Genomic DNA, 27988 nt, shown 5'->3' on the forward strand with positions numbered 1-27988 from the left:
TGAGCGTCACCATCACATGACGTGACGTGTAGCCAGCATGGCGGCGCTGGAGCTGAGGTAGAACCCCTACTGGACAGACACCGATAGCCTGGCTTTTGCTAGCTTCCTCCGTTACCTGCTTTCTTCGCGGGGGCCAGGCCGAACATGACGGCCTGAGGAGAGGGACGGTTACTCGACCGAGAGATGCAGGAGCAGCGACAGCGGCCGCCACGGGAGCAGCAACGGCAGCACTCGCAGTCGGAAAACAGTAAAACCAAGAGCATGTTTCTGTCCAGGGCGCTGGAGAAAATCCTGTCGGATAAGGAGGTGAAGAGGAGCCAACACAGCCAGCTGCGCAAAGCCTGTCAGGTGGCGCTCGGTAGGTGCTTTATGTGGGCTTCTGGTTCCGACACACCGTTTTATTTGTCACATTTCATATATTTCTTTGTGTCGAGCTTGTTGTTAGGGGGGTATATTGGATGAGCTACCCGAATTAGCCATTTTCTGTTCATAACCCAATTATTGTGATTTGAATCAAATGTGTTTAGAGTAGGTTAATCCACAACAGGTTTAACGAGTCTAATAAGATGTGTTTTTCCAAAGGGAACCCCCACTCCCAAAAAATGAAAACATTGAAAAACTCTCTATATGTACACAAATGGAGTTATGGTGTCACTCAATTAAGCTTTACTTTATGTATTAATTTTAAGCACAATTTGTAATGCATAAAAAAATACAACGCGCACAATGTATTTAGACTCCCCGGGCCCCCCCCCAAAAAAAAGAATTACGAAATAGCCCTTTAATTAACCGTCATATAGGAAGCTAACTTCAGCTTTGTGCACTTTGACGGCCTTCCCTGCATGCTGAGCTGTCAGCTAATGATTAAAGCCAGTGGTGTGTCGCTATGTGTTGCCACCACTCTCACACTTTGATAATGGCTCCCCTCTGGGTGCTAAACTATGACTATTATCATCGGTTTGTAATGTAGCTGTCGTTAGCTCTCCGTGGCTAGTTTAGCCAAACAGACCAATCGGTGCGTTGTACGTAGCACTGTCATCCAGCCAGACAGTCCAGTCCTGCTGCGCGCGCGCACGTACTCACATATCCGCACACACAGACAGAGGAGCTATCTAACTCCCGGATACTCTACCCGGTGTGCTTTTCCATCGAACACACTTACAGATAGTGTTTCACACGTCAGGCTGCTGAGCTCACGGTGTCTTTGGTGTTTATTAGCTAAACCGCCTATCAGGTCTGACGAGAGCATGCTATTCTTGTGTGTTAATGTTTTCTCCTTCAGTCTTGCATTTGTTTACGCTCAGGAGTATTCACGGGATTTGATAACTTGTTTGGTCACCTGAAAGACCAGTTTGAAGTGAAACACTCAATTTACTCACCTAATTTCTCCCAGCTTTCATTGTGGGCATTTTGTCTATTTTGATCATTTAATTTAAGTGTCAGACCCAGATAGTGGTGTTTTAAAGCCTCCATGGCTCTATTTGAGTGTGAATTTAATCATAAATGAGTAACCCACTATCAGAAATGACACAGTGAGTTTATGTTTATTGGTTGATATTAACCAGATAGTGAGGGTCTTTTTAATTTACAGCTTCCTTTGCAGCTGTATATATCTAAAAATGTGCTACTCAGTGGTTTACAAACATTCAATTTAGACTTTCAATTATACATTTCTTTTTTCATGGTAGAACAGTTAAACAACATTAAACAAATGTACTGTATTGATTTGTAATAGCAGGGACTGAGTGCACAAGTTTCATTCTTTTGTAGATCTTCTTAAATAATACATCCAGATTCAAATATAACTAAACACTACTATTATTTAGGCAAATGTTTCCTAGAAAAATGCACTTTGATCAAATGCTTTTTCTTTTATCCATCAACAAGATGGCTGGATGTTTTACTGCTGTTAGCAAAACTTTTTAGTTGGTCTGTTTTGTTGTGCAGGTGTTACTTTCGTGCATAATCCATGAATCTGCAACATCTCTGAGGTCATAGATATCCCAAAAGATTAATGTTAACTTACTTCTGTCTGTTGCATAAACCAGCACTTATGTGTTTTAGGGATTAGTTTAGAGCTATTTCAAAAATATTTTCTCTTAAAGGGAAGTTAAACATCATAGCTCGTATCTTCAAAGAGTCCTTGTTGGCAGGAAGGATCTCGGGTAGCAGTCAGGCTTGCAACAAATCTGAAAAGGCCTCTGACTGAAGACTTTTGCTTTATGATAGTGTGACGAAATGCTAGCAGCTCAATCCCCAGGCAGCAGGGACGATATTCCACAATAGCACGTCCTGGATGACACAATCATCTGGCAAACATCGCTAATCCACCTCGTTTGCTTTTGCCACTCCACTTTAAATCTTTGTGCGGCTGTAAGGTTGGAAAGATGAGGATATGAGGAACTCTGTCCAAGTTTCAACCATCTACCTACTGACATGAGAAGAAGTTGAGTGTTTGACTTCATTACTCTGCACTTTTTGCAGTCACCCGTAACAACTAGCAGAGAAACAAACCCCTCACCCTCTCAACATATTTTGGTCATTGTGGTCAAAAAGCTCAATTGTCTTTGTCTCATCCATATGTATATGTTATGAGCATCTGCAAATTTCACTGATAATCATATTCATGGGGTGACATGAACATGGCAGTTCCTGAACATAATAGCAAATTTTCCATCTTTAAAGTTGAAAAAGCCAAAAGAATGGCCACACACACTGGCAAATATATTCCAGTAGCTTCTTGATGGCTAAAATAAGGATGTGGTCACAGTACAACATGACAATGGACATTTAGGTAATTATTAACAAGGGTGACGATGCATACAAATGAGCCTGAATGTATAATTTTGACTAACCTAAGAGGTAAAACACAAACTATACTACTGCTGTATTTTCTAATACAGTTGTGAATGTCTTCATTTGCCCGTTGTCATCTAAATTTAGCAGTGAACCTCAGCAGTTTTATTCTGGTGTTAAACATAAAAAAAAGTTTTTCTTTTGTTCACTCTTTAGCTGTAGAGAAGTTCTTATTTCATTTCCTCCGTGACCTTGCAGATTTCATACATCATGTCATCTTGCATTCTGTATTTTGGTGTAAGATGGTTTTGTCAAATTTTAGTCTCTGCATTCTTAAATCTCAATGAAATGGCATCATTGCACAAATTGTTATTTTATGCAATGATGTCCTTTTTAATAACATACAGCAACCTCTCACTTCTTTCAGTTTTATTAAACAATAAAACATAATTCTACTTTTATCTACAAGGAAAGCAAAAGGTCCTCCTACTGTACTTAAAAAATATCTGGATGGAATTGGTATAGTTTAAATCACATTTGTGCAAAACATTTAATAATGATTGATACTTTGACACATCTGTGTTATGTGGTGCTAAAAGCTACCTCCTATTTTTTCCTGTCTTAACAGGATGCCTGCATCCTTAGTCTTAAATTGATGTTTCAGTATCCTCTGACCACGCTCAGTCAGGTTACATGGCCTACCACTTCTTGGCTGAGTTACTGTTGTTCCCAAACACTTCTATTGTTCCCAAACACTTCTGTTTTCTTATAATACATTTGACTGTGGAATATTTAAGAGCGAGGAAATTTCACGACTGGATGTGTTGCACAGGTGGCTTCCTATCACAGTTCCATGCTGGAATTCACTGCGCTCTCACTGGAATGGAATTTTTTCACAAATGTTTGTAAAAACATCCTGCTTGTATAGGTTCTTGATTTTATACACCTCTGGCCATGGAAGTGATTGGAACACCTGATTCCTATAATTTGGGTGGGTGAGCAAATACTTTGGGCACTAGAGTGTATGTTAAGCCTTGGCATTAAATATTGTCATGACAGGACTATGCTTTGTAACAGGATTGTGTGCCAGACTAAACCATGTGCCTGGCAAAGAAATGTTATGTTCACCCTTTAACCCTCGGATATGTGTTCTCATTTGATCTTTCTTGTCTCCCCTGTCTTAGATGAAATCAAGGAAGAACTGGAAAAGCAAAAGTAAGTATTCCTACCTGGATGTGGAGGAGCAAAGAACGGTCATATGAATCAGTAGCGACTGTAGCTGTAGTGCATCGGCAGCTCAGGTCTTCGGTATCTAAATCAGATAACAAAGATTTAAGGTTTAAAGCTTAAATTTTGGTTATCTGGATTTCTGCAATGTTGGAACAAGGGTGAATCATATTATTTGGTACTTTATTTGTTTTCAAAATGTTAAAATGAAGAATGTGGTTCTTTGTTTTTGTTTTTCAAGCTGTCTGTGTGTCTTCCAGGGATGGCACAGTGGTCCCACCCAAAGCAAACTACATCGAAGCCGACAAATATGTGCTGCCCTTTGAGCTGGCCTGCCAGTCAAAGTCCCCCCGGATAGTTAGCACCTCTTTGGACTGTTTGCAGGTTTGTTTTTACTTCCACACACATAAAAATGCTTGTCTGGGCAATTAAATACTTAGATCCAAGCTCTTTTTGTCTCCTCTCCACAACAGGTGTTTTTCAGTTACATGTCAGTATGTTGCAGGGGGGTGTGTTGGTGAAATCTTGTTCCACCTGTTCCACATGTGGAACATGCTTGGTGTGCACCTAAAACAAAGACTCTTTCCTTGAGCTCTGAATCTCATCTGACCTCATGGCTTCATTCAGTAATGATTTTATGAGGCACAGTTCTGTGTTCTGTCATCCAGTTAATACTTTTTTGAATTAGTGGTGTGGTAAAAGGATAAAAAATGCATTTATATTTGGTAATATTTTAAGAAATAAAAACTTCAATGTTTCTGTTGCAGTTTCTGCTATGTGGTTGATGTGAAAAGCCTTCTTTTACAATGTGTAGTGCATTGATGCTCCCACAAGATGACAGTAGCTTATTTCACAAAACATGTGCTTTATAAATGAGCCAATGCACCACCCCTCATTACATCCCTAACACACCAAACGATGTCGTCACAGGTGAAAAAGGTGATGCATTGATAAAAATTATTTGACAACCTCAGTTGACAACCAAACCAATACAGAGTTTCTCCACCATTATTATTTGCTTTGTGGGGTTTTGATAGAAATACATTGATCCACTTTTTTCACTTCTGATACCAATATTTGAGGTAAAAAAAACTCAGATACACTTTAAACTGACCTAAAGGGTTTTATTTTTTTATAAACACAGACATAAATGTACTGAATTATTAATTTCTTTGGTAACTCTGCACCAGTACAGCACACTTAAATACACAAACAGCTCCTCAAACTCGATCAAACATGTAAAAATGACACAATTTTAATTTGCTCAATTTGGAGTAAAACAGCCAATGTAAAAATAAACAATAAGGAAACTGAAAGTGACACAAATATGTTGACTACACAAACGTGTAAAAATAAACTGCAACAAACCTTCTTTCAGATAGATCAGAAAGTGCAATTAGGAATTCTAAATATGATGTAAAATAACGAATAAATTATGATGTTGCTCAGACAACAAAGGATAGAATTAGATTGAATAGATCCGTCCTTGTGGATCGGGCACATTGTCTCCCATATCCGAGCTAGAATTTTTATTTATTTATGTTTTTAATATCGGGACCAATACCAATATTGATATCTGATCTTTGCATCTTTAATCTGATGATGTCCATATGGTTGAGGAGGGATTAGCTCATAACCTCTTCAGGATGCCTTTAGTTTAACACGCGTTAGGGTTGCTGCCAGGCCATTTAATGTTCTCATCTAATCTCATTTAACCTTATGTTCAAAGTATTATTATGCATACAACATAAACTCCTGAAGTATCATCAGATGTCCTTTTTTGCTTCTGTTGCCCTGACGTGTCTCCTCTGCAGAAACTGATTGCATACGGTCACATCACCGGGAACGCCCCAGACAGCAAAGCGCCGGGCAAGAGGCTGATCGACCGGCTGGTGGAAACCATCTGCAACTGCTTCCAGGGCCCACAAACTGATGAGGGAGTCCAGCTACAGATCATCAAGGTACGCACCGAACATATTGCACAATGGCTGATATTCTCAAAATAACAATATTATTACTTATCGCAATAACTTCTGGGACAATTTAACATTCATAAAATGTATTGTGATAGTCCTGTTGGTCAGATGATTTAAACTCTTTGACTAAAGCCAACTTAGTTTGATTATGGTGCTGCTGATCCATGTGTAGCAGCATAATTTAGCTTTGAAGATGTAACATGTATCTTATCATTCTTTTACTACTGCAGGATCCTTAAACAGATGCTGATAAGAACAGGATTGTCTGTCATGCAGTAAACTCAGACTTGGAACTATTGACACAAGATTTATAGATTGATAATCAGTATGTTTTTAAGCTGAAGTGTTGCCAAAGACTTTCTATTATATACAAAGAATAAAAAACTTGTTTTGTTTCAGCTTTAAGAGTTGAACACTGTAGCAACCACTCTGAAACTCTAACCAAGGCTCTAAGAAGTCACAGATAAAGGGAAGCACAGTGGTGACTCAGCAGGTGCAGAGGCATCCTGTGTGATGAAGTCTTCACTTCCCGTTTTGTTTGTCCAGGCCCTACTGACAGCGGTGACCTCCCCGCACATAGAGATCCACGAGGGCACGGTGCTGCTGACCGTCAGGACCTGCTACAACATTTACCTGGCCAGCCGCAACCTCATCAACCAGACCACAGCCAAGGCCACTCTCACTCAGATGCTCAACGTCATCTTCACACGCATGGAGAACCAGGCTGTTAGTACACATGTTACTCCTCCCTGAGATCCTACTGACAAAATACACAATTTCTGGTCAGAACCAACCAATCAGAGCCAGGAGGAGGGTCTTAGCACTGTCAATCAGCACATGTTAATTTGAGCGTTAATTGCAGGGTCTGTAGTTAACCAAATTTCAGATTCAACACAACAAAGTAAGCAACATTTTCAATTCAAAATCAAATAAATAATAAATATCATATGAGCGCCACAACAAAGATATAAATTGTTTATAATCTTCTGCTTAATTTCTGAAGCCATTGGATGGTGCAAAGTTCCAGTGTTTCAGGAACCCCTGATCATTTATGGAACTTCTTTGGGAAAAATAGACTGTATATGTTTTCACTTGTATGTCAGAGTTACAGGCATACCAGAAACATGCAGGTACAAAGGATCCCCTCCACATTAAAAACATAAAAACCTCAGCAATTAATTGGATTCAAATGTTTCATGTGTTAAAATCTATGTACTTAATTAATTGACATTAATATGATAAAGTCCCTAAATTAAATTTGTCGCAGAAATGTAACCTAAACACTTAAAAAAAAAACCCCAGAAAAAAACAAATATTGCCTACTCCTGCAAACACGACATTTATAATGATTTAGAACATAAATGCCTGCTAAATTAAGGGTGGCTGGGGGATCTTTGTGTTTTGCAATCATAATTTGTTCCTAAAAGGCAAATTTCCTTCCTGTAAGTGAGGGCAAAACATGTCAGCCAGCTAAAAAAAAGCCCCATTCCTGTTTTTATAATTATTATTTCTTCATTTCTCTGTTACAAATGCCTGTCATTTCTCCCCCTGGTGGTGCCCTCAGGCCCTGGAGGCTCAGGAGCAGGAGAAGGAGCGGCTCCGGCTGCCCCATCAGAACCCTTCCCCGGTTCCAGGCGGCAGGAGGTCTGGCTCCCCCCGCTCTGACCGGACCTCAACCCCTGAGCCTCAGAACTCTCCCTCCCCAGGAATCAGTACCCCCGACCTCAGCACGAACACCGACATCACCCACTCCACCACACCCCCACCCCCAGCAGCTGACCCTGACACAGACAGGCCTTCTGTCAACGGAGAAGCTGAAGACGGAGGTTCAGAGCAGGTCACGCCATCTAGAGGTTCGTCACATACAAGATTAAAAAAAAAAAAAAAAAGCTTAAAAGTGTGGATTGGTTCATGGAGATTTTTTTTATTAATATCAGATTCAGTGTTTGAAGATGAAGGTGTTGAGAAGCATCCCGTAGCAGCTCAGGAAGGGAACAACTCAAACCCAGCAGAGTCTGTGGCAGCAGACGGAGAGCCTGGGCAGACTCACACCGGAACAGGTTTGTTTTTGCTTTATTTTTATTTGATGTGCCGGATGAAGCCTGTTGCAATAAGCAGTTATTCAATTAATCGCATGATAAATTAAAATGAGGTTAATAATTTTCATTCTGATAGTTAATATTTTTTTAAGGGCAATTTTGTTCATAGACATCATAATTGTTTTATTTGTGGTTTTGGTTGTAAGTGGGATTTTTATTGTTGTTTTATTTGATTGTAGTAGTTTAGTTGTGTTTTTATTTTGGACATTTAAAAAATTGAGTTCCGGTATTAAGCGCTCTTTACCAAATCAAAGTGGGTGAACTTACGTTAATATGCCTTTTGTCTTATTTCAAGTATACTCAAATATTTGCACTAGAAATTAGACCAAAAATACTTGATACATTTTGGTGTTTTTACAGCATTAGTATTTCTGCTGGGTCCTGTGTTTCAGATGGTGAGCCCCCAGTTCATTCTGCTCCTGAGCAGACGGAGGTGGCGCCATCCAGAGGCAGAACAGAGGCTCAGCAGATGAACGGCATCATCGAGGATCGCACCTCTGTTTCCTCCGCTGACATTCTGGTGGGGAACCCTTTATTTATTTATTTATTTATTCATTCATAAATATTCATTTAGCCTTAAGTTGGAAAGTTTCACTGCTAAATATGTGAAAGTTGATAGCTTTCTGCTTTAAATGAGACATAAACTGACAAAGTTGTACTAATCTTTTGACAGAGTTCTCAAAAAAACCCTTTAAACTGAAGTTTTAGTGACAGATCAGTAGTTTTGCGTTTCAGGTAGAAACGCAAAATGTGTTAATGTGATTCATTCTGTTAATGAATCACATTAACAGAATTAGTTCTGCAAAATAAAGTGCATGTTGTTGTTCTGTCTCAGGATGCGGACGCTCTGCATGGACCCAACAATGCAGCGCGGTTCTCTCATATCCTGCAGAAAGATGCTTTTCTGGTGTTCCGCTCTCTGTGCAAACTCTCCATGAAACCTCTGGCCGACGGTCCTCCTGACCCCAAGTATACTTTTTGTTTTCTTCCTGAATTCACATTTCTTTATTCTCTTTCAGGTTGATGTTTTAGATGTTTTTCATCTTAGGAAAAAAATGTACACTGTGTTTCTATACTGATGCTTTACAGTGCCCTGCAAAATTTTAACATGATTCACCCAAACACAAATGATTTGAGATCTTATGTAATAAAGCAACACAAAGTGGTTCATTTTGAAGTGGAATTAACTGCTGCTGTTAAGTGAATCAACCAGGGTTCGCGTGTGATTTTGTCCGATGTTGACGTTATGGGTGACTGTCCTAAACTGGAAGCAGAGGTTGCTAAGAATCATAGAGCACAAATTGCAGCCTAGAGTGTTTCAGCTGGAAGTTCCCCCCTCTTTGCTAGAGGTTTGGAGTTCCTAGAAATTTTCTGATTTTTGTGCCTCTGAAAAGGGACAGTCAAGCAAGTGGAAGAAAACATTTGCTACGTCAGAACTTATTGGTGCTTTTTCGAAAAAGCCCACAAACCACCTCAAGAAAGCGTAAAGACGTTGATTGCGAAGTTCAGAAAAATTATTTTGTATTTTGCCGTTTCCATCAACCGTTCAAATGCGAATAAAAAAAGCATTGATGGAAACATGGCTCTTGATAACCATATCATTTTCTTTCAACTTTGTAACAGTGTACTACATTGTGTTGGTCTGAATCATAAAATCTCAGTAAAACACATAAAATGTTGTGTTTGCAACATGGAAAAACATGGAAAAGTTTAATTGAGTTGCAGAAGATTTTCCCTTCATTCTCAGCTGAAACCTCCACTGTGCCTCTTTGTTTACCAAGGGTTGATTTGGCCTCCAGCCTTGCAGGTGTGGTTCTGGTTACTGTAACACTAGACTTCAGGCCAGACGGTGTAAATAGGTCAGAGTGAAATGAGTACAGGAAGTACATCACAAAGCAAACTGCCTGTACCTCATTAGACATCTCACTAAATTACTAGCAAACCAGAATATTTCATTAGTTTGTTTTGGTTGGTAGGTGAATAAATTTAAGTTTGCTGCTCTCACCTGCAGGTCCCATGAGCTGCGCTCTAAAATCGTGTCCCTGCAGCTGCTGCTGTCTGTGCTGCAGGGCGCCGGGCCAGTGTTCCGCACCCACGAGATGTTTGTGAACGCCATCAAACAGTATCTGTGCGTAGCCTTGTCCAAAAACGGCGTCTCCTCTGTGCCAGAGGTGTTCGAGCTCTCATTGGCCATCTTCTTAACTCTACTGTCACACTTCAAGGTCCACCTGAAGATGCAGATTGAGGTACAAAGGCGCAGATTGAGCCCGCTGCTCTGGTTATGCTGCTTAATTGCAGGAGATGATAATGAGCTTTGACCTTCTCCATATCAGGTGTTTTTCCGGGAAATCTTCCTTACCATCCTGGAGACGACGACCAGTTCCTTTGAACACAAGTGGATGGTTATCCAGACCCTGACACGCATTTGTGCAGGTAATGAATACAAAAAAATTCCTTCTACTTACAAATGTGATTTCTTGGTTTTCTATCTTCATTAAATTTGAAAAACACTTCGGAAACCATCTCAGATTATCCCAGGTGAACTGTGTTAAAAGCTTTCCCTTTTGCTCTCTCAGACGCCCAGTGTGTGGTCGACATCTATGTAAATTACGACTGTGATTTAAATGCCGCCAACATCTTTGAGCGTCTTGTCAACGACCTGTCTAAAATCGCTCAGGGCCGGAGTGGGCAGGAGCTTGGCATGACTCCTCTGCAGGTGCGATTCCTCTCACTGTGATCTGTTGTTCTGAACATCAGCGGCTTTTTTTTTTTTTTTTTTTTTTGTCAGGGGTGCCACCGATAAATCAGCTTTTTAGGGCAGTGATATTATGTAAAATGTACTTTTTTGAGCTTTACGTCATGTTATAAAGTTATTCTCGCATCAAAAACACACATGGAGTGTTGAGAAATCCTTTAATCTCCATGGCAACCAGTCAGCTGTGCCGACTTTGAGGATGGAGTTCCTTCTCTGAGCTACAGTTTCCAAACTTCTGACTCCCCAGACTCAGCTCCTTCAGACTAGGCAGCAGCAATTAGCAAACACCTGGTGGAACTACGCATCTGCTGAGCTCGTTATAGGAGCTACTTCTCAGTGCAACGCTGGTAAAAACGTTGATAAAAGGTTAATAGAGAAGCCATGTTGTGTAGGTTGGGTTTCAGAAAGAGCATGAGTTAAAGCGATAGAGGCGCCATTTCAAGGTGTTAAACTTTGAAGTCATATTTGTGACGGTAACATAGTTAATTGATTGTAGTATAAAATGGCACTCTGCCTGGAAAATGCATGATACTGCTCCTTTAATGATCAGTGATTGGCCAAAAAACTGCAATCTGTCTACCCGGGTTTTCTTTATTCATTTGCCATTTTCTGTTTCTTCTGCGCATGTAGTCATTATTTGGAAATTTAAATCTTAATCAAAGCTGACTTGCCCCCTCGGGTTTCCTGCAGGAGCTGAGTTTACGTAAGAAAGGCTTGGAGTGCCTTGTGTCCATCCTCAAATGCATGGTGGAGTGGAGCAAAGATATGTATGTGAATCCCAACCTTCAAGCTAACCTGGGTGAGTGCAGGGTAAATCCACGGCTGGTATGCTGCACAGGGCATACCAGCGCGGTGGTCTGGATGCGCGGTGACGTCAGGCATGTTTTATGTTCAGGTCAGGAGCATCCACCCGACTCAGAAGGAGGAGAGCTGAAGCTTCCTGAACAGACAGCAGGACGCCGGGACAGTGTCAGCTCACTGGACTCCAACTACTCCAGCATCACCATATCACAGGCAGACCACCCAGAGCAGTATGAGGTGATCAAGCAGCAGAAGGACATCATCGAGCACGGCATTGAACTGTGAGCACTTTCTCTGCACGGTTAGAAATTAGCCTTAGGAGCTTTCACATTGGTGCTTCCCTAATATCGGTCAAAATCAGATTCAGCAACTCGAGCTTTTTAAAGATTGTGATTGGCTAGACTACTGCAATCAGTGCAGCTTTAATTATATTAAATATTTCAGAGCAAAGGGATCGAATACAAATACATGCCAAACCTTTTCACTGCTTTGTGTTTCTATAATGCAGAAAATCCCAATATTTGAAACTTGACAATGTGAGAAGGCTTAAGGGGTCAAAAATGTTTCTGCAAGGTTCTGACTGCATCTAGGCCTCCTGGTGTTATGGGGACCAATCAGATCCGTTCCCTTTACAGGTTCAACAAGAAACCCAAGCGTGGCATCCAGTACCTGCAGGACCAGGGCATGCTCAGCTCCACTGCAGAGGAGATTGCCCAGTTTCTTCACCAAGAGGACCGGCTGGATACGGTCAGGGCTTCAGCAACCTTAACATCTGCCCTGATGGATTCCTCGTGTAAGCTAGCTAAATGCTCTCTGTGTGCCCGTCAACAGACGCAGGTGGGGGAGTTTCTCGGCGAGAACACAAAGTTCAACAAAGAGGTGATGTACTGCTACGTGGACCAGCTGGACTTCTGTGGCCGGGACTTTGTTTCAGCCCTGAGAACGTTCCTTGAAGGCTTCCGGCTGCCAGGGGAGGCCCAGAAGATCGATAGGCTCATGGAGAAGTTTGCTGCGCGGTACCTGGAATGTAACCAAGGGTACGGTTAGCCTGTGACGGTTGGAGAATTCACTTGAGCTCATCTGAAATGACTGTTAGAGCTTTGTGGGTTTGATTCTGATGCTCTAACTTTTACCATGAACTCTGTTGTCTTTTGCAGACAAACCATGTTTGCCAGTGCAGACACCGCATATGTGCTGGCGTATTCCATCATCATGCTAACCACAGACCTGCACAGTCCTCAGGTTGGAACTAGTGGCCTACTCTTCCTGCCAACTCAATAAAATCAGCCAAAAGGGTGTAAATAGACCTTTTGGCCATCTTTGGGTCCATTTTCATTGAGATAATGGACATAGTCTCTGAAAGCTTTTGACTTAAGCCACCAAATCAGCCTGGTCTTTATGTCTCTAGGTGAAGAACAAAATGACAAAGGAGCAGTACATCAAGATGAACCGGGGCATTAATGACAGCAAGGACCTCCCCGAGGACTACCTCTCCTCCATATACGATGAGATCGCTGGCAAGAAAATTGCCATGAAGGAAAGCAAAGAGTTTTCAATCACTCCAAAGTCAACCAAGCAGAGTGAGTAATTTAATCAGGGTTCTATGCCTGCATTTACAAGTTTGTTTGAAGACCAGTGTTGGATATTTCTTACCTAAACGATTTAACAGACACATCAGATTTAATTGTATTCCAGTCTTAGGATTTGGATTGTTGACCCTAAGCTTTTAGATTGACGCTGCTCCTCCTCCAGGTGTGGCCAGTGAGAAGCAGCGCCGCCTGCTGTACAATGTGGAGATGGAGCAGATGGCGAAGACAGCTAAAGCGCTAATGGAGGCCGTCAGCCACGCTCAGGCTCCGTTCTTCAGCGCCAAACACCTGGAGCACGTCAGACCCATGTTCAAGGTAACAGTTATCTTCACATTTCCATCTATTGTACAAAATAAAATATCAAAATGAGGCAGCAAAACAAAAAGATCATTATTTTTTTTAGTTAGTCAGAAACTACAGAATTTCAGTGCTTTACATAAATATTCACAGGTAGGGCTGGATAATATGGCCTAAAATCAATGTAGTCATTTATTGAGCAGTTCACTTCGATAAAGACATGTCTGTACCACACACCTATTTCAATTAAATGGTTCATTAGTAGAGAATAATAATAAGTAAGTTTAAAAATGACTTACTGTTTGTTGTAAGTTACATTGACTTTTTGTCATAAAGCCACACAACAAAAAGTCATAATATTATGAAAATAGTCTTTGCATCATAAAATCCTCTTAATATGAGAAAAAAGTCATAGAGCTTTACCGTTGAACTAATATGAGAATAAATTTATACTGTTAATAGAAAAAGTCATAATACAAAGAACTAAATAGTAATTTCTTAAAAACTCCTACAGGAAAAATAATAAAGTAAAATGAAGAATGTTGGGCATTTTGTAAAGTTATATTTTGGTGTCCGCTTCAGAAGTAGGACATACTTGTAAAGTGTTTTAAAACATCAGGATCAAATTATTATCATCAGCAGAACTTTGAAACAATTGAAGATCCACAGACTAGATAAACTTCTCACATCGGAGCTTCATAACTCTATAGAAGCTTTGAATTTTCTTGTAATTTTACAACTTTCCTATGATAGTTTTGTGTCTTTACTCTGCTAATATTCTTGTAATTAAAATGAAAATCATTTCATCTGGACCTAATAGCCTGTTGCTAAAATGCTTTGGGTAGTTAAAGGTATTCTGTATTTCCTGCTAAGTAAAGTGAGTCGACCTCTGATGTGTGTATCCCAGCTCGCCTGGACGCCACTGCTGGCCGCCTTCAGCGTGGGACTGCAGGACTGTGACGACCCAGAAGTGGCCTCGCTGTGTCTGGAGGGCATCCGATGCGCCGTCAGGATCGCCTGTATCTTCAGCATGCAGGTCTGCTCACACTGTCCCCACACACACGCAGCGGTGAGAACATTACAGTGAAGGTAATGACTTGAGCTTCTGCTCTCAGCTGGAGAGAGATGCCTACGTCCAAGCCCTGGCCCGCTTCACGCTGCTGACGGCCAGCTCCAGCATCACCGAGATGAAGCAGAAGAACATCGACACCATAAAGACGCTGATCACCGTCGCTCACACTGACGGGAACTATCTGGGCAACTCCTGGCATGAGGTGCAGAAACCTACACATAAAGTAAAGCTCTGCTGTTTTTCCACCTTAACGATAGATTTTTATTTTTGTTGTTGTTATAGATACTGAGATGTATTAGTCAGTTGGAACTGGCCCAGCTGATCGGCACAGGGGTGAAGACGCGCTACATCTCAGGAGTGGTCCGAGACAGAGAGGGGAGCATCAGGGGGCTTCCTCCTGGTACGGAGGAGTTCATGCCTCTGGGACTGGGTAGGTTCCCCCCAAAATGGGGATCTGCAGCCTGCAGCTCTTTGGACCTTCCAAAACAACTTCTGATATTTGGCTGAAAAAGTGCAGAACCAACATATTTTTTAAGGGTATTATGTAAAATCGACTTTTTTAAGCTTCATGTAATGTTATAATGTTATTCCCTCATCAGCAATATACCTGTAGTGTTGCTTTGATTCTTTCATGTATGTTAGAGAAATCCTTTAATCTCCCCTGGTAACCATTCGGCTATGCAAAAAGTTTCCAAGCTGCCACTTGGAAGCACGCCACCCTTCTGTCTCCCTTCTGTCACTCAGCTCCTTCAGACTAGCCAGCAGCAACTAGAAATCACCTGGTAAAACTGCTGTGCTCATTATAGAGCCACTTATCAGTGAAATGCTGGTAGAATCGATGCTGAAGGATTAATAGAGAAGCAATGTTGCAATGACTTCCTGAAGGTAGAGTTTCAGAAAGACCAAGTGTTTCTTAAAGACACAGAAGTGTAATTTCATGATGTTAAATTACAAAGTCAAATTTCTTTTAAAACATGTTTGATATATCTAACATTTTTACAAACATTGTAAAAAATGTGCTATGAAATTGCTATGAACTTTGTGTCTGGAAAACACAAAAGTTTTTAAATAGTATCAATATTTTTGCTTGAAAGAACTTGAACCATTCTAAGTTTTTTTTTTTTCTTCTGATTCTTATCTAAAGATTTTTTTTAAATTTCCTTAAGTTTTTCAACTTTTGGAACTAAAAAGATTCCCAAAAAATTTTTCTAGAAGATTTCTGAGATTAATCTCAAAATTTTTGAGCTTTTTGAAAAATGTTCTGTCTACAACGGCTCTAATATGCTGTCGTACTTTTACGCCCATATTTTACACTGATGTGGTTAATTCTGCTTTCCTGTCTCCAATTATGGCTGTGGGTTTTGATTGAAGTTTAATGCGTTGCTGTTGCAGGAAACCTGGTTGGAAGTCAGGACAAGAGACAAATGGCTCACATCCAGGAATCAGTGGGAGAGACCAGCTCTCAGAGTGTGGTGGTGGCTGTTGACAGGTGGGACAACAGCTAAAGTTAACACTTCACTCCTTGCTGTCTTTTGCTTTACTTATAAATTTCTATGTTCAGGATTTTCACCGGCTCCACCCGACTAGATGGAAACGCAATTGGTAAGCCAACGCTGTTTGGGATTAGCTGCAGGTTAGAAAATGAATCCAAACACCATGTGTCTGTTTCTGTGCAGTGGACTTTGTTCGCTGGTTGTGTGCGGTGTCCATGGACGAGCTGGCCTCAGCACATCAGCCCAGAATGTTCAGCCTGCAAAAAATCGTGGAGATTTCGTACTACAACATGAACCGCATCCGGCTGCAGTGGTCTCGAATTTGGCAGGTTATCGGAGATCACTTCAACAAGGTCAGTGGAACGGTCCGGGATGTCTGGCAGGGTCCTCCTGTTCCCTAATATAGCCCCACCTTGTTCTGCTTCTCCACAGCAAAATCTGCTCTGATGTCTCAACGGCTCCAAACAAATCAAAGTACAGAAAATTAGAAAAAACTAAGGCCATTAAAACGTAATGAGGTAGTAATTTTTTGAACAACTACCCAACTATTTTTCCTTTTTTCTTTTTGTGCTGAAGATAAAATAATATTGCTAAAGTGCCGTGGAGACCAGAGCTAATACCTCGTACAATTTTTAAACCAAAATAGTAAAAAGCTTATTAAAGTCCTGAGTCTAAAGAAAACTACTTACTACTTTGTTTTTAAGGAGCTTTTATTTAATATTGTCATTTTTTTGTTGTTTTTCATTTTAATATTAATGCTGTGAGATTTGAAGATAATAAAATGTTCTCCACATGTGGATTTGATCTAGAACTATAAAATACTGATCTATAGCTCAATAAACAAATCTATATAAAAAATATCACCCATGTTTCTGTCGCACATCAGCATGACAATAAAGGGAATTCAGGTACTTATTTTTTGTCCATGTAAAGCACTGATCCCTGCACTTCTTACAAAAGTTATGTAAATACCTTTTGCTATCAATTTCATACTTGGTTACCTCTGACTGAAAAGGTTACTACTCAAAGTCACATTATTGTTAATCTACATTGTGGTAGTGTTAAATTATTTTTATTTATTTTTTTTGTGCAAATGTATTGAGCAAGTTGATATATTTTCCAGCTTTAATTTGGAGCTGAAAGCTCACTTTCAATAATGACTCTGGTTTTTATTGTAGGTGGGCTGTAACCCCAATGAAGACGTCGCCATCTTTGCCGTGGATTCACTGAGACAGCTCTCCATGAAGTTCCTGGAGAAAGGAGAACTGGCTAACTTTCGCTTCCAGAAGGATTTCCTCAGGCCTTTTGAGCACATCATGAAGAAGAACAGGTGAAGATGTGGATGATATGAGTTCAGAAAGGAGTTAGTACTCTTAGCCCTCTGCGCAAACAATAAAAACAATAAACAATACAATTAGTTGATGATTGAAATAATCGTCAACTAATTTATTATTCGATTATTTAACTGGAGAATGGCTGACAGGACAACACATTCTGAGCGGTAATTCAGCCAAAACTCTGTTCAAATAAAATTTAAACATTTTCAATTTAAAATGAAAAACCTTCTTCGTCTGATACAATGTTTTATCCAGCACATTGTATTTTAGGTCCAAATTAAAAGAAAAAAAATCTATTAAGTACCTTTTGCTATCAATTTATTGATCTAAAAAATCACCATATTAGTTGCATCCTTTGCTACAAATGATTAAGCATTCACTAAAGGGCAATAAACAGTTTATTTTTCCTATTTAAAGAACTGTATTGCTTATTCACATCTTGTAGTGTGTAAAAGAGGATTAAGTAGTTAAATGAAAAACCTGCAAAATGTGCAAATGTTTCATCTGATTATTTATCAGAATAATTGATGACCAGCAAAATCATTAGTTGCCATCCTACTCTGCAATAAATTAAACAGAATTTAGTCTTTGACTTCCCAATAAAAAATGAATGATTTAAGAACAGAGCATTATTTCTGATCTCTCCTGTTTAAGCACCTTGGATTATTTGGCCATCACATCCAGCGCCTCTCTCTCTCGCTCTCTAACTCTCTCTCTCTCTCCCCTCCATGTGTCAGGTCTCCCACCATCAGGGACATGGTGATCAGGTGTGTGGCTCAGATGGTGAACTCCCAGGCAGCCAACATCCGTTCTGGTTGGAAGAACATCTTCTCCGTGTTCCACCAGGCTGCCTCTGATCACGATGAGACCATAGTGGAGCTAGCTTTCCAGACGACAGGCCACATCGTCAGTGAGTGCATCAACAGGGCGGCCATCTTTAAGCTGTGGAGGAAGAAAAGCACCTAAATGCATTACAGGCAGGGTGCGGTGTTACTCCTGTGTGCTCATTTTAAATTTTTTTTTGTCTGTTTCTCTTCAGTGAAAACCTTCCAGGAGCATTTTGCTGCTGCCATTGACTCCTTTCAGGATGCCGTGAAGTGTTTATCTGAGTTTGTGTGCAACGCAGCTTTTCCTGACACCAGCATGGAGGCAATCCGGCTCATCCGGCACTGTGCCAAATACGTTTCTGAACGACCTCAGGTAACCCCTCCCCAGCTTTTATTGTGATAAGTCTGTAACATGTTTAACTGACAAAGAAAGCATTTATATTTTAAGGGGCCATGTCGTGTATTTTCTAGGCAAATTTTTTTTTTAATTACAAAGATTACAAAGAAGGTTGTTGCGGGAACCTTTGTTGAAGATCCATGAGTGATCAGGAGTTTCTAAAACACTAGAAAGCTGAATGGGTAGAATGACACCGTGCACTAAATTGATAGTTTCATAACCCAAATAACAGATTAAAAATAACAATAATTGTTGTTTAGCTCATGTGTCTATTTATTCATTAATTTAACAGCAAAAAGGGTATTTGAATTAAAAAATTACAATTTTAAATTTTAAGTAATTTAAAATTGTAAGTGGTTGTAAACTACTTACAATTTTTTAAAATTGTAAGTGATTGTATATTACTTACAATTTTTTAAAATTGTAAGTGGTTGTAAACTACTTACAATTTTTTAAAATTGTAAGTGGTTGTAAACTACTTACAATTTTTTAAAATTGTAAGTGATTGTATATTACTTACAATTTTTTAAAATTGTAAGTGATTGTATATTACTTACAATTTTTTAAAATTGTAACTGATTGTATATTACTTACAATTTTTTAAAATTGTAAGTGATTGTATATTACTTACAATTTTTTAAAATTGTAACTGATTGTATATTACTTACAATTTTTTTAATTGTAAGTAATTTAAGAAAATTACTTCCAATTAATTGCTCTAATTGTAACCTATAAATATCCTCTTCAGGCACTGAGGGAGTACACCAGCGATGACATGAATGTTGCGCCTGGGGATCGGGTTTGGGTTCGCGGCTGGTTTCCCATCCTTTTCGAGCTGTCATGCATCATCAATCGCTGCAAACTGGATGTCCGCACCAGGTAGAAAAAACGGACGAGCCTCAGGTTTTTGTGTATCACCGACACGCTGCTTCCATGGAGGTAGCCTGCTTAGCTCTTTGAAACTCTTGAATCCACTTCGTTGAGGTGAAAACAGTTTTTTGAAAATAGGTTTTATGACTTCCAGGACAGGGAAAAAAACCAAAACACAATGAGTCATTAGGGTACAGTAGCAAATTGCAATTGTGTTAATATAGCAGGGCTGAATGGAAGTAGATAAAATTTTTCACTTCCAAGTCTGGGTTTTACTAATGCGGTTTCCACTGCAGTAAAAGGCAGACATCTTTTAAAAACATTTAAGTTGTGCAGTTAGGTTGTTTGGCTCATAAAAGGTCACTACAAGCACATTTTTGACTTTTGGAACTAAGAAATTCTTGTTCTATCTACAACAACCCCAACATGTGGCGGTATATGGTGGATGGGAAGAAAGTCATAATAGTCTGTGACCTAATCTAGATTTTATTAAAATGTGGTCAAGTTTTGATTTTTTCAGCCACAGTCTGTAGGTTTCTGCCCTAAAACATTAACTATCCGTATTTCTTTATCATGTTCGCTTCGTTTTGTCACCATAATCCAACAGAGCTGATGTTTGGTGTGTGTTTGCTCTGCAGAGGCCTCACGGTTATGTTTGAAATTATGAAAAGTTACGGCCACTCTTTTGAGAAGCACTGGTGGCACGACCTCTTCAGAATCGTCTTCCGTATCTTCGACAATATGAAACTCCCAGAGCAGCAGACGGAGGTCAGAGTTGAAATAACTAACGGGTTAATAAAAAGCACTAAATAGGTGGAATAAGTTATGAATGACGTTTTTTTTTTTTTTTCTTTTTTCAGAAAATCGAGTGGATGACGACAACATGTAACCACGCTCTGTACGCTGTCTGTGACGTGTTCACCCAGTTTTATGAGCCGCTCAGTGAAATCCTGCTGCAGGACATCTTCACTCAGCTGCAGTGGTGTGTCCGCCAAGGTGATGACATCACGAGTGTCATTCTTATATCTGTGATAGTTAAAGGAATGATCCGCATCACACAGCTGTAGACTTTAAGTTCTAAAAGAACAAATGTTCCTGACTAAACTTTATCAGATGGTGCTAAAACAAATGTATTCTGCATATATTAGTGTTCCTTCACAGCCTGGAAAAGGATGGAATTATATTTCAGTTTTTTCCAGGTTGGGAGAAGAATGGGAATAGAAAACAGGAGTATGGAAAAAAATGACTGAATTATATTGTGTTCATCCATCCATTTGTCTATACATCTATTTATTCATGCGTCCATAAATCCATGCGCCGCACGCTTTACGTCTTGCCCGTGGTCGCCGCTGAATCCCAGTCGCTCTCTGATTGGTTCCTCTGTGCTGCAGATAACGAGCAGCTGGCCCGGTCGGGGACCAACTGTCTGGAGAACCTGGTGATTCTGAACGGGGAGAAGTTCAGTCCTGAGGTCTGGGACGTCACCTGCTCCTGTATGCTGGAGATCTTCCAGAACACCAGCCCACAAGCGTGAGCCGCCACTCACTCACTTCACTCTCACATCACTCACTCGCATCACACACTCATTCAGTTAGTTTTTTGTAATGTGGCCATTTTGCTCATGCGTCAGTCTTGGTGCTGAGGTTGTTCGTTGCCCTCTGTGTAAATCACTGTGTTTTGTCTTTTCCGCCAATCAGCTTGTTGACATGGCGACCGGCTGGACAGGATGAGGAAGCTGCTGAGGGAAAGCACTTTGTAAGGAACTCAATCTGCAGTATCGCTCACAACACGTCCCCCGTTACGTTTTCACCGGTCAAAATGTTTCTGCTGCGTTCGCAGGAGGCCGACTTCGACAGTCAGTCCCAGAGCAGCTTCGACAGAGCTCTGTCCGAGAGGGGGCACAGCCAGATGTCGAGCGACGACACCTGGAAGGGCAAGTCCAGTGCCAGTGAGTAAACACGGCCGCCATCTTTACCCAAGGTCAACCGAAAGACTTCTGAGATTTTCTTTCCCCCGTCCCTCCGTCCTCCAGGAGTCTCGGATCAGAGGTTGTTTGCGGGCCTGCTCATTAAATGCGTTGTGCAGCTGGAACTGATCCAGACCGTTGACAACATCGTCTTCTACCCAGCAACCAGCAAGAAGGAGGATGCCGACAACATGGCTGCCGCACAGGTACGCAGACAGCAACCTGCTGCTTTATGTCAACATGCTGTTTATCTGGAAGCTTTTCAGTCGTTATCAGGATGGGAAAATGTTTCTCAGTAGAAATTGAAAGCAAATATTTTACATGATTGCAACAGAAGATATAGTATCTTGAACTGAATATATATATATATATATATATATATATATATATATATATATATATATATATATATATATATATATATATATATATATTGTACTATGAAACTTGTCTTCTTTTCTAAAACAGAAATTGCAAATGGCAGAAAATATTTTCAAGAACTGGCTTTAGTTTCAGTCGTCTCTTCTATATGACAGCGTTATGACCTGGCTGCAAGAATGCTTGTTTGGTTATGAGAAGATAGTCATAATGTTGGCAAGTTTTTCTTGTAATGTTTCAAAAGAAAACCCTCTAAAAATGATAAAGTTATAATAATAATAACAATATTATTTCAATTAGAAAAAAGCTTCGGTAGAAGAGATCTGACATGACCAGTTCAGATTTGGAATTCTTTCTTTGAAGTAGAAGGTTGTTTGCACAATTATTTAGTCCTACTACTGATAATAATAATTAAAATATAAGATATTTCTATTAAGTATTAAATATTATATGTAAAAGATGCTCAACATTGTTTATTTTAATTTTGTATTTTTTTGTGTTGCAGTTCTCATAAAATCACAATTTTATTCCCCTGATATTGTGACTGTCTTCTTGTAAGATTAATGTTATATTCTTGGAATTAAAAACAATGTATAAAGTCTTAGCCTGGCTCTTTTCGGAGTCTGAATTAGCAAAAGCTGTAAAACACGCTTGTCAAACAAGACGGCACCATTCTGGGACGGAAACTTGTCCCAGAAATTATCACAATAAATAGTAATGTTGTTGTTTGTGACCATTTTAAGTAACCTGAAGGTATTAGAATAATAATACAAGAACACATTCTCAAAGAAAAATAAACTTTAAATTCTAATGAACATCGAACACGGGAACTGGAAGATACTTTAACTATCCAAAATAAATAAATAAACTACAGAAACAACAAATAAAATAAATTCTGAAACATCAAGTTTAATTGTCCCTGAAAAAGAAGGGATGAGTTGAGACCATAGCACCAGACTGAACACTTTCATCATCCAGTTTAGATGATAGTAGAAAGAGAGGAAGAAAAGAGAAACGATACATCATGTAAGTGGAAATTATTGAGATACTTATTGATTACTCCGAACTATGGAAAGTTAATGAGATTTAAAAAATTCATATTTGTCTTCAAACACCAAAAAAGTTCTACATTCTCAGATCATTCTATAAAATCTGTGGCAAAGAGAAAGCCTTTACCCTCAGTGATTGGAGCGAATGTGTTGTCCTTTTGTCCCAGCGAGACGCTCTGGAGCAGTCGGAGGCGGCGGAAGAAGAGCCGTCTCCAGATCAGGGCATGTACCGTCACATGACGTCCGCTCACCTCTTCAAGCTGCTCGACTGTCTGCTGGAGTCGCACAACTTCGCCAAGGAGTTCAACTCCAACAACGAGCAGAGGACGGCGCTGTGGAGGGCAGGTAGATGGAGGCTCTTTAATTACTATCAACAAAACGTTAAATTCTCGCTACAAATGAATATTTTGGATCCTTTTCTGGAAGGAAGATTCCTTTTCAGAACATTTTTTTTCTTTTTTCCTATCAAAATAAGAGCAGACCACAGTTAAACCACCTAACCTTTTCTATTTTGTTGCCTCTAGGATTTAAGGGGAAGTCCAAGCCCAACTTGTTGAAGCAGGAAACCAGCAGTCTGGCCTGCAGCCTGAGGATCCTGTTCAGGATGTACTCGGACCCCAAGCTGCAGGACTCGTGGCCGGACATTCAGACACGCCTGCTGCTGTGAGTACAACAGATGATTCTGATCATAATCAAATCAATGAACAGAACTCCTCTCATCTCAGAATACTGCTGTCAGAAAGAGCTACATACAAGTAAATAACCATTACTGACTGAGTTACAAAAACATGCTGCTGAGTAATGGATTGCTCCATGGTTGTTGCATTAAACAACAAATTTGAGATGTTTGTTGGAAGAATTTTTTTTTTTCATAGAATCTGTGTTCTCCATTCATCTGTAAAGCTGATAAAAGTTTTCAGATACAGAGCAAATGAAGGTTCACTTCTCACTATACTGTTTTACTGAATGACATCTATAACATTTGTTTGAATGTGGAAAATTTAAATTTAGGATGGAAAAGTTAGAGATTCTACAGTCAAGTTTTCTTTTTATTACCAGAAAGAGAGAAATCTGAAGTTCTGAAAACCAAACAAGCTTTCACACTCATTTCTATTCAGACAAAACAACAAGCAGTGACTGTATTGTTTGGAGATGCACAAATTAGTATCTGTATCAGTCCTGATACTGAAAAAAATTCTCGATGGGGTATCAGGAACAATGTGCCTGATCCATAAGGGCAGATCTGTTCAGTCTGATTCTATGCCCTGTGCTCTGAGTGATTTATTTATTTTACACTATACTTAGAATTTCTAGTTGCACTTTCTGAACCATTTGAAAGAAAGTTTGTTGCAGTCAAACAAAACACCTATTGTTTTTGTCAATTCATCATTCATTTTATGTTGACTGTTCTCCTCTTAATTACACTGATAGGACAGATTAAAATTGTTGTTTTTGGCACATTTGACTAAGTATGTGAAGCTATTGATGTATTTAAGTGTTCTATTCTTGTACAGAGTTATCAAATATCTTTGTGAATCAGTTCATTTAGTATCGCAGGTGAAACGAATGGATTGGTGCGCCCCCATAGTAATGTTCTGGTGAATTGATATCAAATTCCTATTTTGGTTTTATGTAACCAAAAACAAGCTTCCAGTGTTTACTGAAGTCTCAATATAATATTTCATATGGGAACATTTCTTTGAAAATCACAACAAGTTACTCCATCCTGTTTAGTTCTAGGTTTTAGCTTCAACACAAATGCTCAACTTTCAATGGACCTGAATGGGCTGATGCCAAATAGCAGCTGTTAGATGAAGTGGAGCTGTTTGTTTTTCTCACACATGTCTCATACCTCATTAGAAATGGATGAGCTGGTGCAGGCAGTGGAATATATTGGCGTTTAAACGCCTGATGCAAATCCTCTCATTGTGTTCGTCCCTTCTCTGACTCACTGATGGAAAGGTGGAAGTTTTTGTCTCAGGCAGCGCCACTGGTGTCTTAATCCTAAGATTTTAAGGAACGCTGCTGATTTTCCTGCCATACCTATGACACTCAGCTGTCGTTAAAGTGTGTGTGTTCGTATGTGTGTCCCGTCTCTCAGGGTGTGTACGGAAGCGCTGAGCTACTTCATCAGCTTGACCTCAGAGAGCCACAGAGAGGCTTGGAACAGCCTGCTGATGCTTCTGCTCACCAGGACACTACGGCTGCCCGACGACAAGGCATGAACACACACACACACACCACACACACACATTTTACCTGTGATTACACATTAACCGTCAGTAAACCTTAAAGAGAGGCTTGGAGAATGAGTGAAATGCCTACTGGTTTTAAATAAGTGGGATCAGAGGTGTTTTTGATTTAAAATGTTAATAATGACATGTTTTTCCATGACTCATGTCCTGTTGGTGTGAGCCCATGAATCATCGATGCGTCACTGCCCCCCAATGTGACTCAGATATTTTCTGAGAATTTTAGGCCAAAAGAGCTACAGTTTCTGTTTCTACAAAATGTAACTGGGGACAGTAAAGTGTTTAAAAGGAGCAAAATCTGCACTTTAGTGAAATTCTTCAGTTCAAATTTAAAGGGGTTAGTATTATATGAAATCTACTTTTGTGAGCTTTTCATTATGTTGTGATGTCATTCAATCATCAAAAACAGATGTTGCTTTGATTTTTTTCATGCATCTTTGAGAAATCATTCATCTTCCATAGCAACCATTCAGTTGTGCAAAACACCTTGTTGGATCTTGTTCCGCCTTCGAGGATGAAGCTCCTCCTCAGAGCAGCAGATTCCAAGCTTCGAGCTTCCTCCTCACAGAGCAGCTTTTCCCCCGCCACTCCCCGACTCGGCTCCTTCAGACTAGCCAGCAGCAATTAGCAAACACCTGGTGAAACTGCACATCTGCTGAACTTATTGTATGAGCCACTTCTCAGTGCAACGCTGGTAAAGATGTTATTGAAGGGTTAATAGTGGAGACGTGTTGTAATGACTTCCTGAAGGCAGAGATAGAGATAGAAGCCCAATTTCAATTTAAAATACCCAGTCAAATTTTTTTATGGTATGTTTTATTTTCATAGCATTTTTAACAACTGAAGGCAACATAGTTTTATTGCATTTCAGCTACTCAATCTCTTACCTACAATTCCACTGATTGGAATGAGATTAAATGTTAAATATGTATAGTTTAAGCTCTGAATATTCTGACTATGAACATGATGCCCATCTGTTCCCCATTTGTCCTCATAAGCATATTTCTGTCTTGCAGTTCAAGCCCCATGCTTCCTGTTACTACCCCCACCTGTGTGAAATGATGCAGTTCGATCTGATCCCGGAGCTGCGGGCCGTCCTCAGGCGCTTCTTCCTGCGCATCGGCTCCGTCTTCCAAATCGCTGCTCCCGATGGGGCGCCCGCCCGGACCCCTGTCTCCTAGGAGACGGTGGGGGAGGAGGGTTCGGCGCATGTCTGGGTTTAGCAAAGGGAGAGAAAACTTTAAAAAAAAAAAAAAATTTAAATAAATGAAAACAAAGTTGACCTGAGGATCAAAGGTGGACTTGATGCATAAACTTTCCTCTCGTCTGTCAGACTGGATTGGATTAGAGGGGAATGGAGGGAATGGAGTCAGAGTGCGTTTCCGGTCTCGTTTCAGGATTCTACATCAGTGTTCAACTTTTCTGTCGTTTCTCAGCCTGTAGAGAAACCTCCATCCTCACTCTCTGGGATAAACAGCACTGTGACTGGCTCTCATCTCTCATTGTCCCACTGACAAAAACTGTAAAGATATAATTTATTGTTGCTAAATCCTCTTCATGTTCCTGGATTGCTTTCTGTTTTGTTGTTTTAATTTTTAAAGCTAATCTAAGAAATTGGGAATGAATCAGACGGGAATCTAAAGGTTTCCCTTTGTTGAAAAATGGCTTTCCGCCAACTGTGCCTGTTTGGACGAGGACGATCTTATCTGTTTCCGCTCCACCTCCATATCTGAGTTGTTTGGGTAGCAACCGATTCCCATTAACAGACTTTAAACCGTTTGCTGCACGCAACACTATCAGAGCTCAAGCAGCTTTACATGGGACTTCGCTTTGTCATCTTTGTTAGCAACATTTTATTTATTATCTTGATTATTTGTTTTTGTTTGTCTTATTGGTTGTTTTTTTCGTGAAAACTGCGACGTTTACGCTGAAAAAAAGGTAATTTTTGTTTTTTGACTTCTTGCTCATTCCCCATCCAGACTAACAGTTAGAGAATCCCTGTTAGCTCCCAAAACTCTGCCTTCATCTCTCAGTCAGGTTTACAGTCCATTTCCACACTTTTTGCACATCTGTATGCCCCTTTCAATTATTAGTTTCGAATGTCCATCAGTGTCGGTTTACTTTAACCTTGCAGTTCAACAAAAGCGTTCAGGATAAGTCCATCAACATCGTTCGACCTCGGTTTGTTCCACGGCTTTTCTGAAGGATGTATGTAATTATTTCAAGTGCATTTAAATATATTTTTTTTGAAAAAGTATTCCTTCCCTTGCAACTATGGATGTCTACTTTTTCTTCCCCAATACCAGGGAGTATATAAATAAATAAATATATATGTATATTATACAGTAAATGACAAAAGTACAGACTGTAAAGTTTTCCATGTAAGATACATAGAAATGAAAGTGCTTATATGGTTCTATACATAATATTGTGATGTAATCTTCCAAACATTTGGTGAAGTAATCAATAAATTTGATTTCTGGTCTGTTCCAGGTACTTTTGGTGTACTGCTTAACAACATTTTGTCTGTCTCAAAGGAGACGGACTGTTCCTTCAATGGATCCTCACAAATACAAAATTTATCATTGTGCTCTTAGTCTCGAGAAACTCAGCTAAGTCATATCCTTCATCAGGTTCTCATTCAGTTCATCCCCGATTCCTCTTTGTGGTCTTCCTTTGCAGTGACAAAGTTTTGAAATCAGGTAACATTTCACCAGTTAGTGGTCAGAATGGGGTGAATCTGAACGTCAGCTGATCCAGCGAACGCTCCCCTCAGCTTCTGGGTTCATATGTTTTCAACGTCTGCT

The 27988-nt window shown here is 39.9% G+C and overlaps 1 protein-coding gene across 1 annotated transcript; it reads left to right on the top strand.

Moving 5' to 3' along the window:
• arfgef2 (ADP-ribosylation factor guanine nucleotide-exchange factor 2 (brefeldin A-inhibited)) lies at positions 1-27677 on the top strand. Its single transcript, XM_055048546.1, has 39 exons — positions 1-358; positions 3981-4011; positions 4284-4407; positions 5838-5984; positions 6546-6725; positions 7564-7852; positions 7937-8059; positions 8491-8618; positions 8934-9067; positions 10110-10344; positions 10432-10531; positions 10675-10814; positions 11544-11652; positions 11749-11935; positions 12290-12401; positions 12486-12691; positions 12812-12896; positions 13063-13234; positions 13407-13558; positions 14448-14576; positions 14656-14814; positions 14895-15042; positions 16005-16101; positions 16174-16214; positions 16289-16458; positions 17284-17435; positions 18180-18352; positions 18482-18642; positions 19415-19545; positions 20175-20304; positions 20397-20532; positions 20928-21066; positions 21234-21291; positions 21376-21484; positions 21569-21708; positions 23097-23274; positions 23454-23592; positions 25031-25148; positions 26198-27677. Exons 1-39 carry the CDS (start codon positions 184-186, stop codon positions 26360-26362), a joined length of 5502 nt encoding a protein of 1833 aa, XP_054904521.1. The 5' UTR covers positions 1-183; the 3' UTR covers positions 26363-27677.
• The last annotated feature ends 311 nt before the right edge of the window (positions 27678-27988 follow it).

The sequence above is a fragment of the Poeciliopsis prolifica genome, unplaced genomic scaffold, assembly GCF_027474105.1.
Source record: "Poeciliopsis prolifica strain line A6 unplaced genomic scaffold, Auburn_PproV2 SCAFFOLD027, whole genome shotgun sequence".
In the NCBI taxonomy this organism is placed as follows: domain Eukaryota; kingdom Metazoa; phylum Chordata; class Actinopteri; order Cyprinodontiformes; family Poeciliidae; genus Poeciliopsis; species Poeciliopsis prolifica.

Coding starts and splice junctions, on each gene's coding strand:
- arfgef2 (XM_055048546.1), top strand. CDS start 184: ATGCAGGAGCAGCGACAGCGGCCGCCACGGGAGCAGCAACGGCAGCAC. Junction 10,532..10,674: donor CCTGACACGCATTTGTGCAG/GTAATGAATACA, acceptor TTGCTCTCTCAG/ACGCCCAGTGTGTGGTCGAC. Junction 16,215..16,288: donor ACTAGATGGAAACGCAATTG/GTAAGCCAACGC, acceptor GTTTCTGTGCAG/TGGACTTTGTTCGCTGGTTG.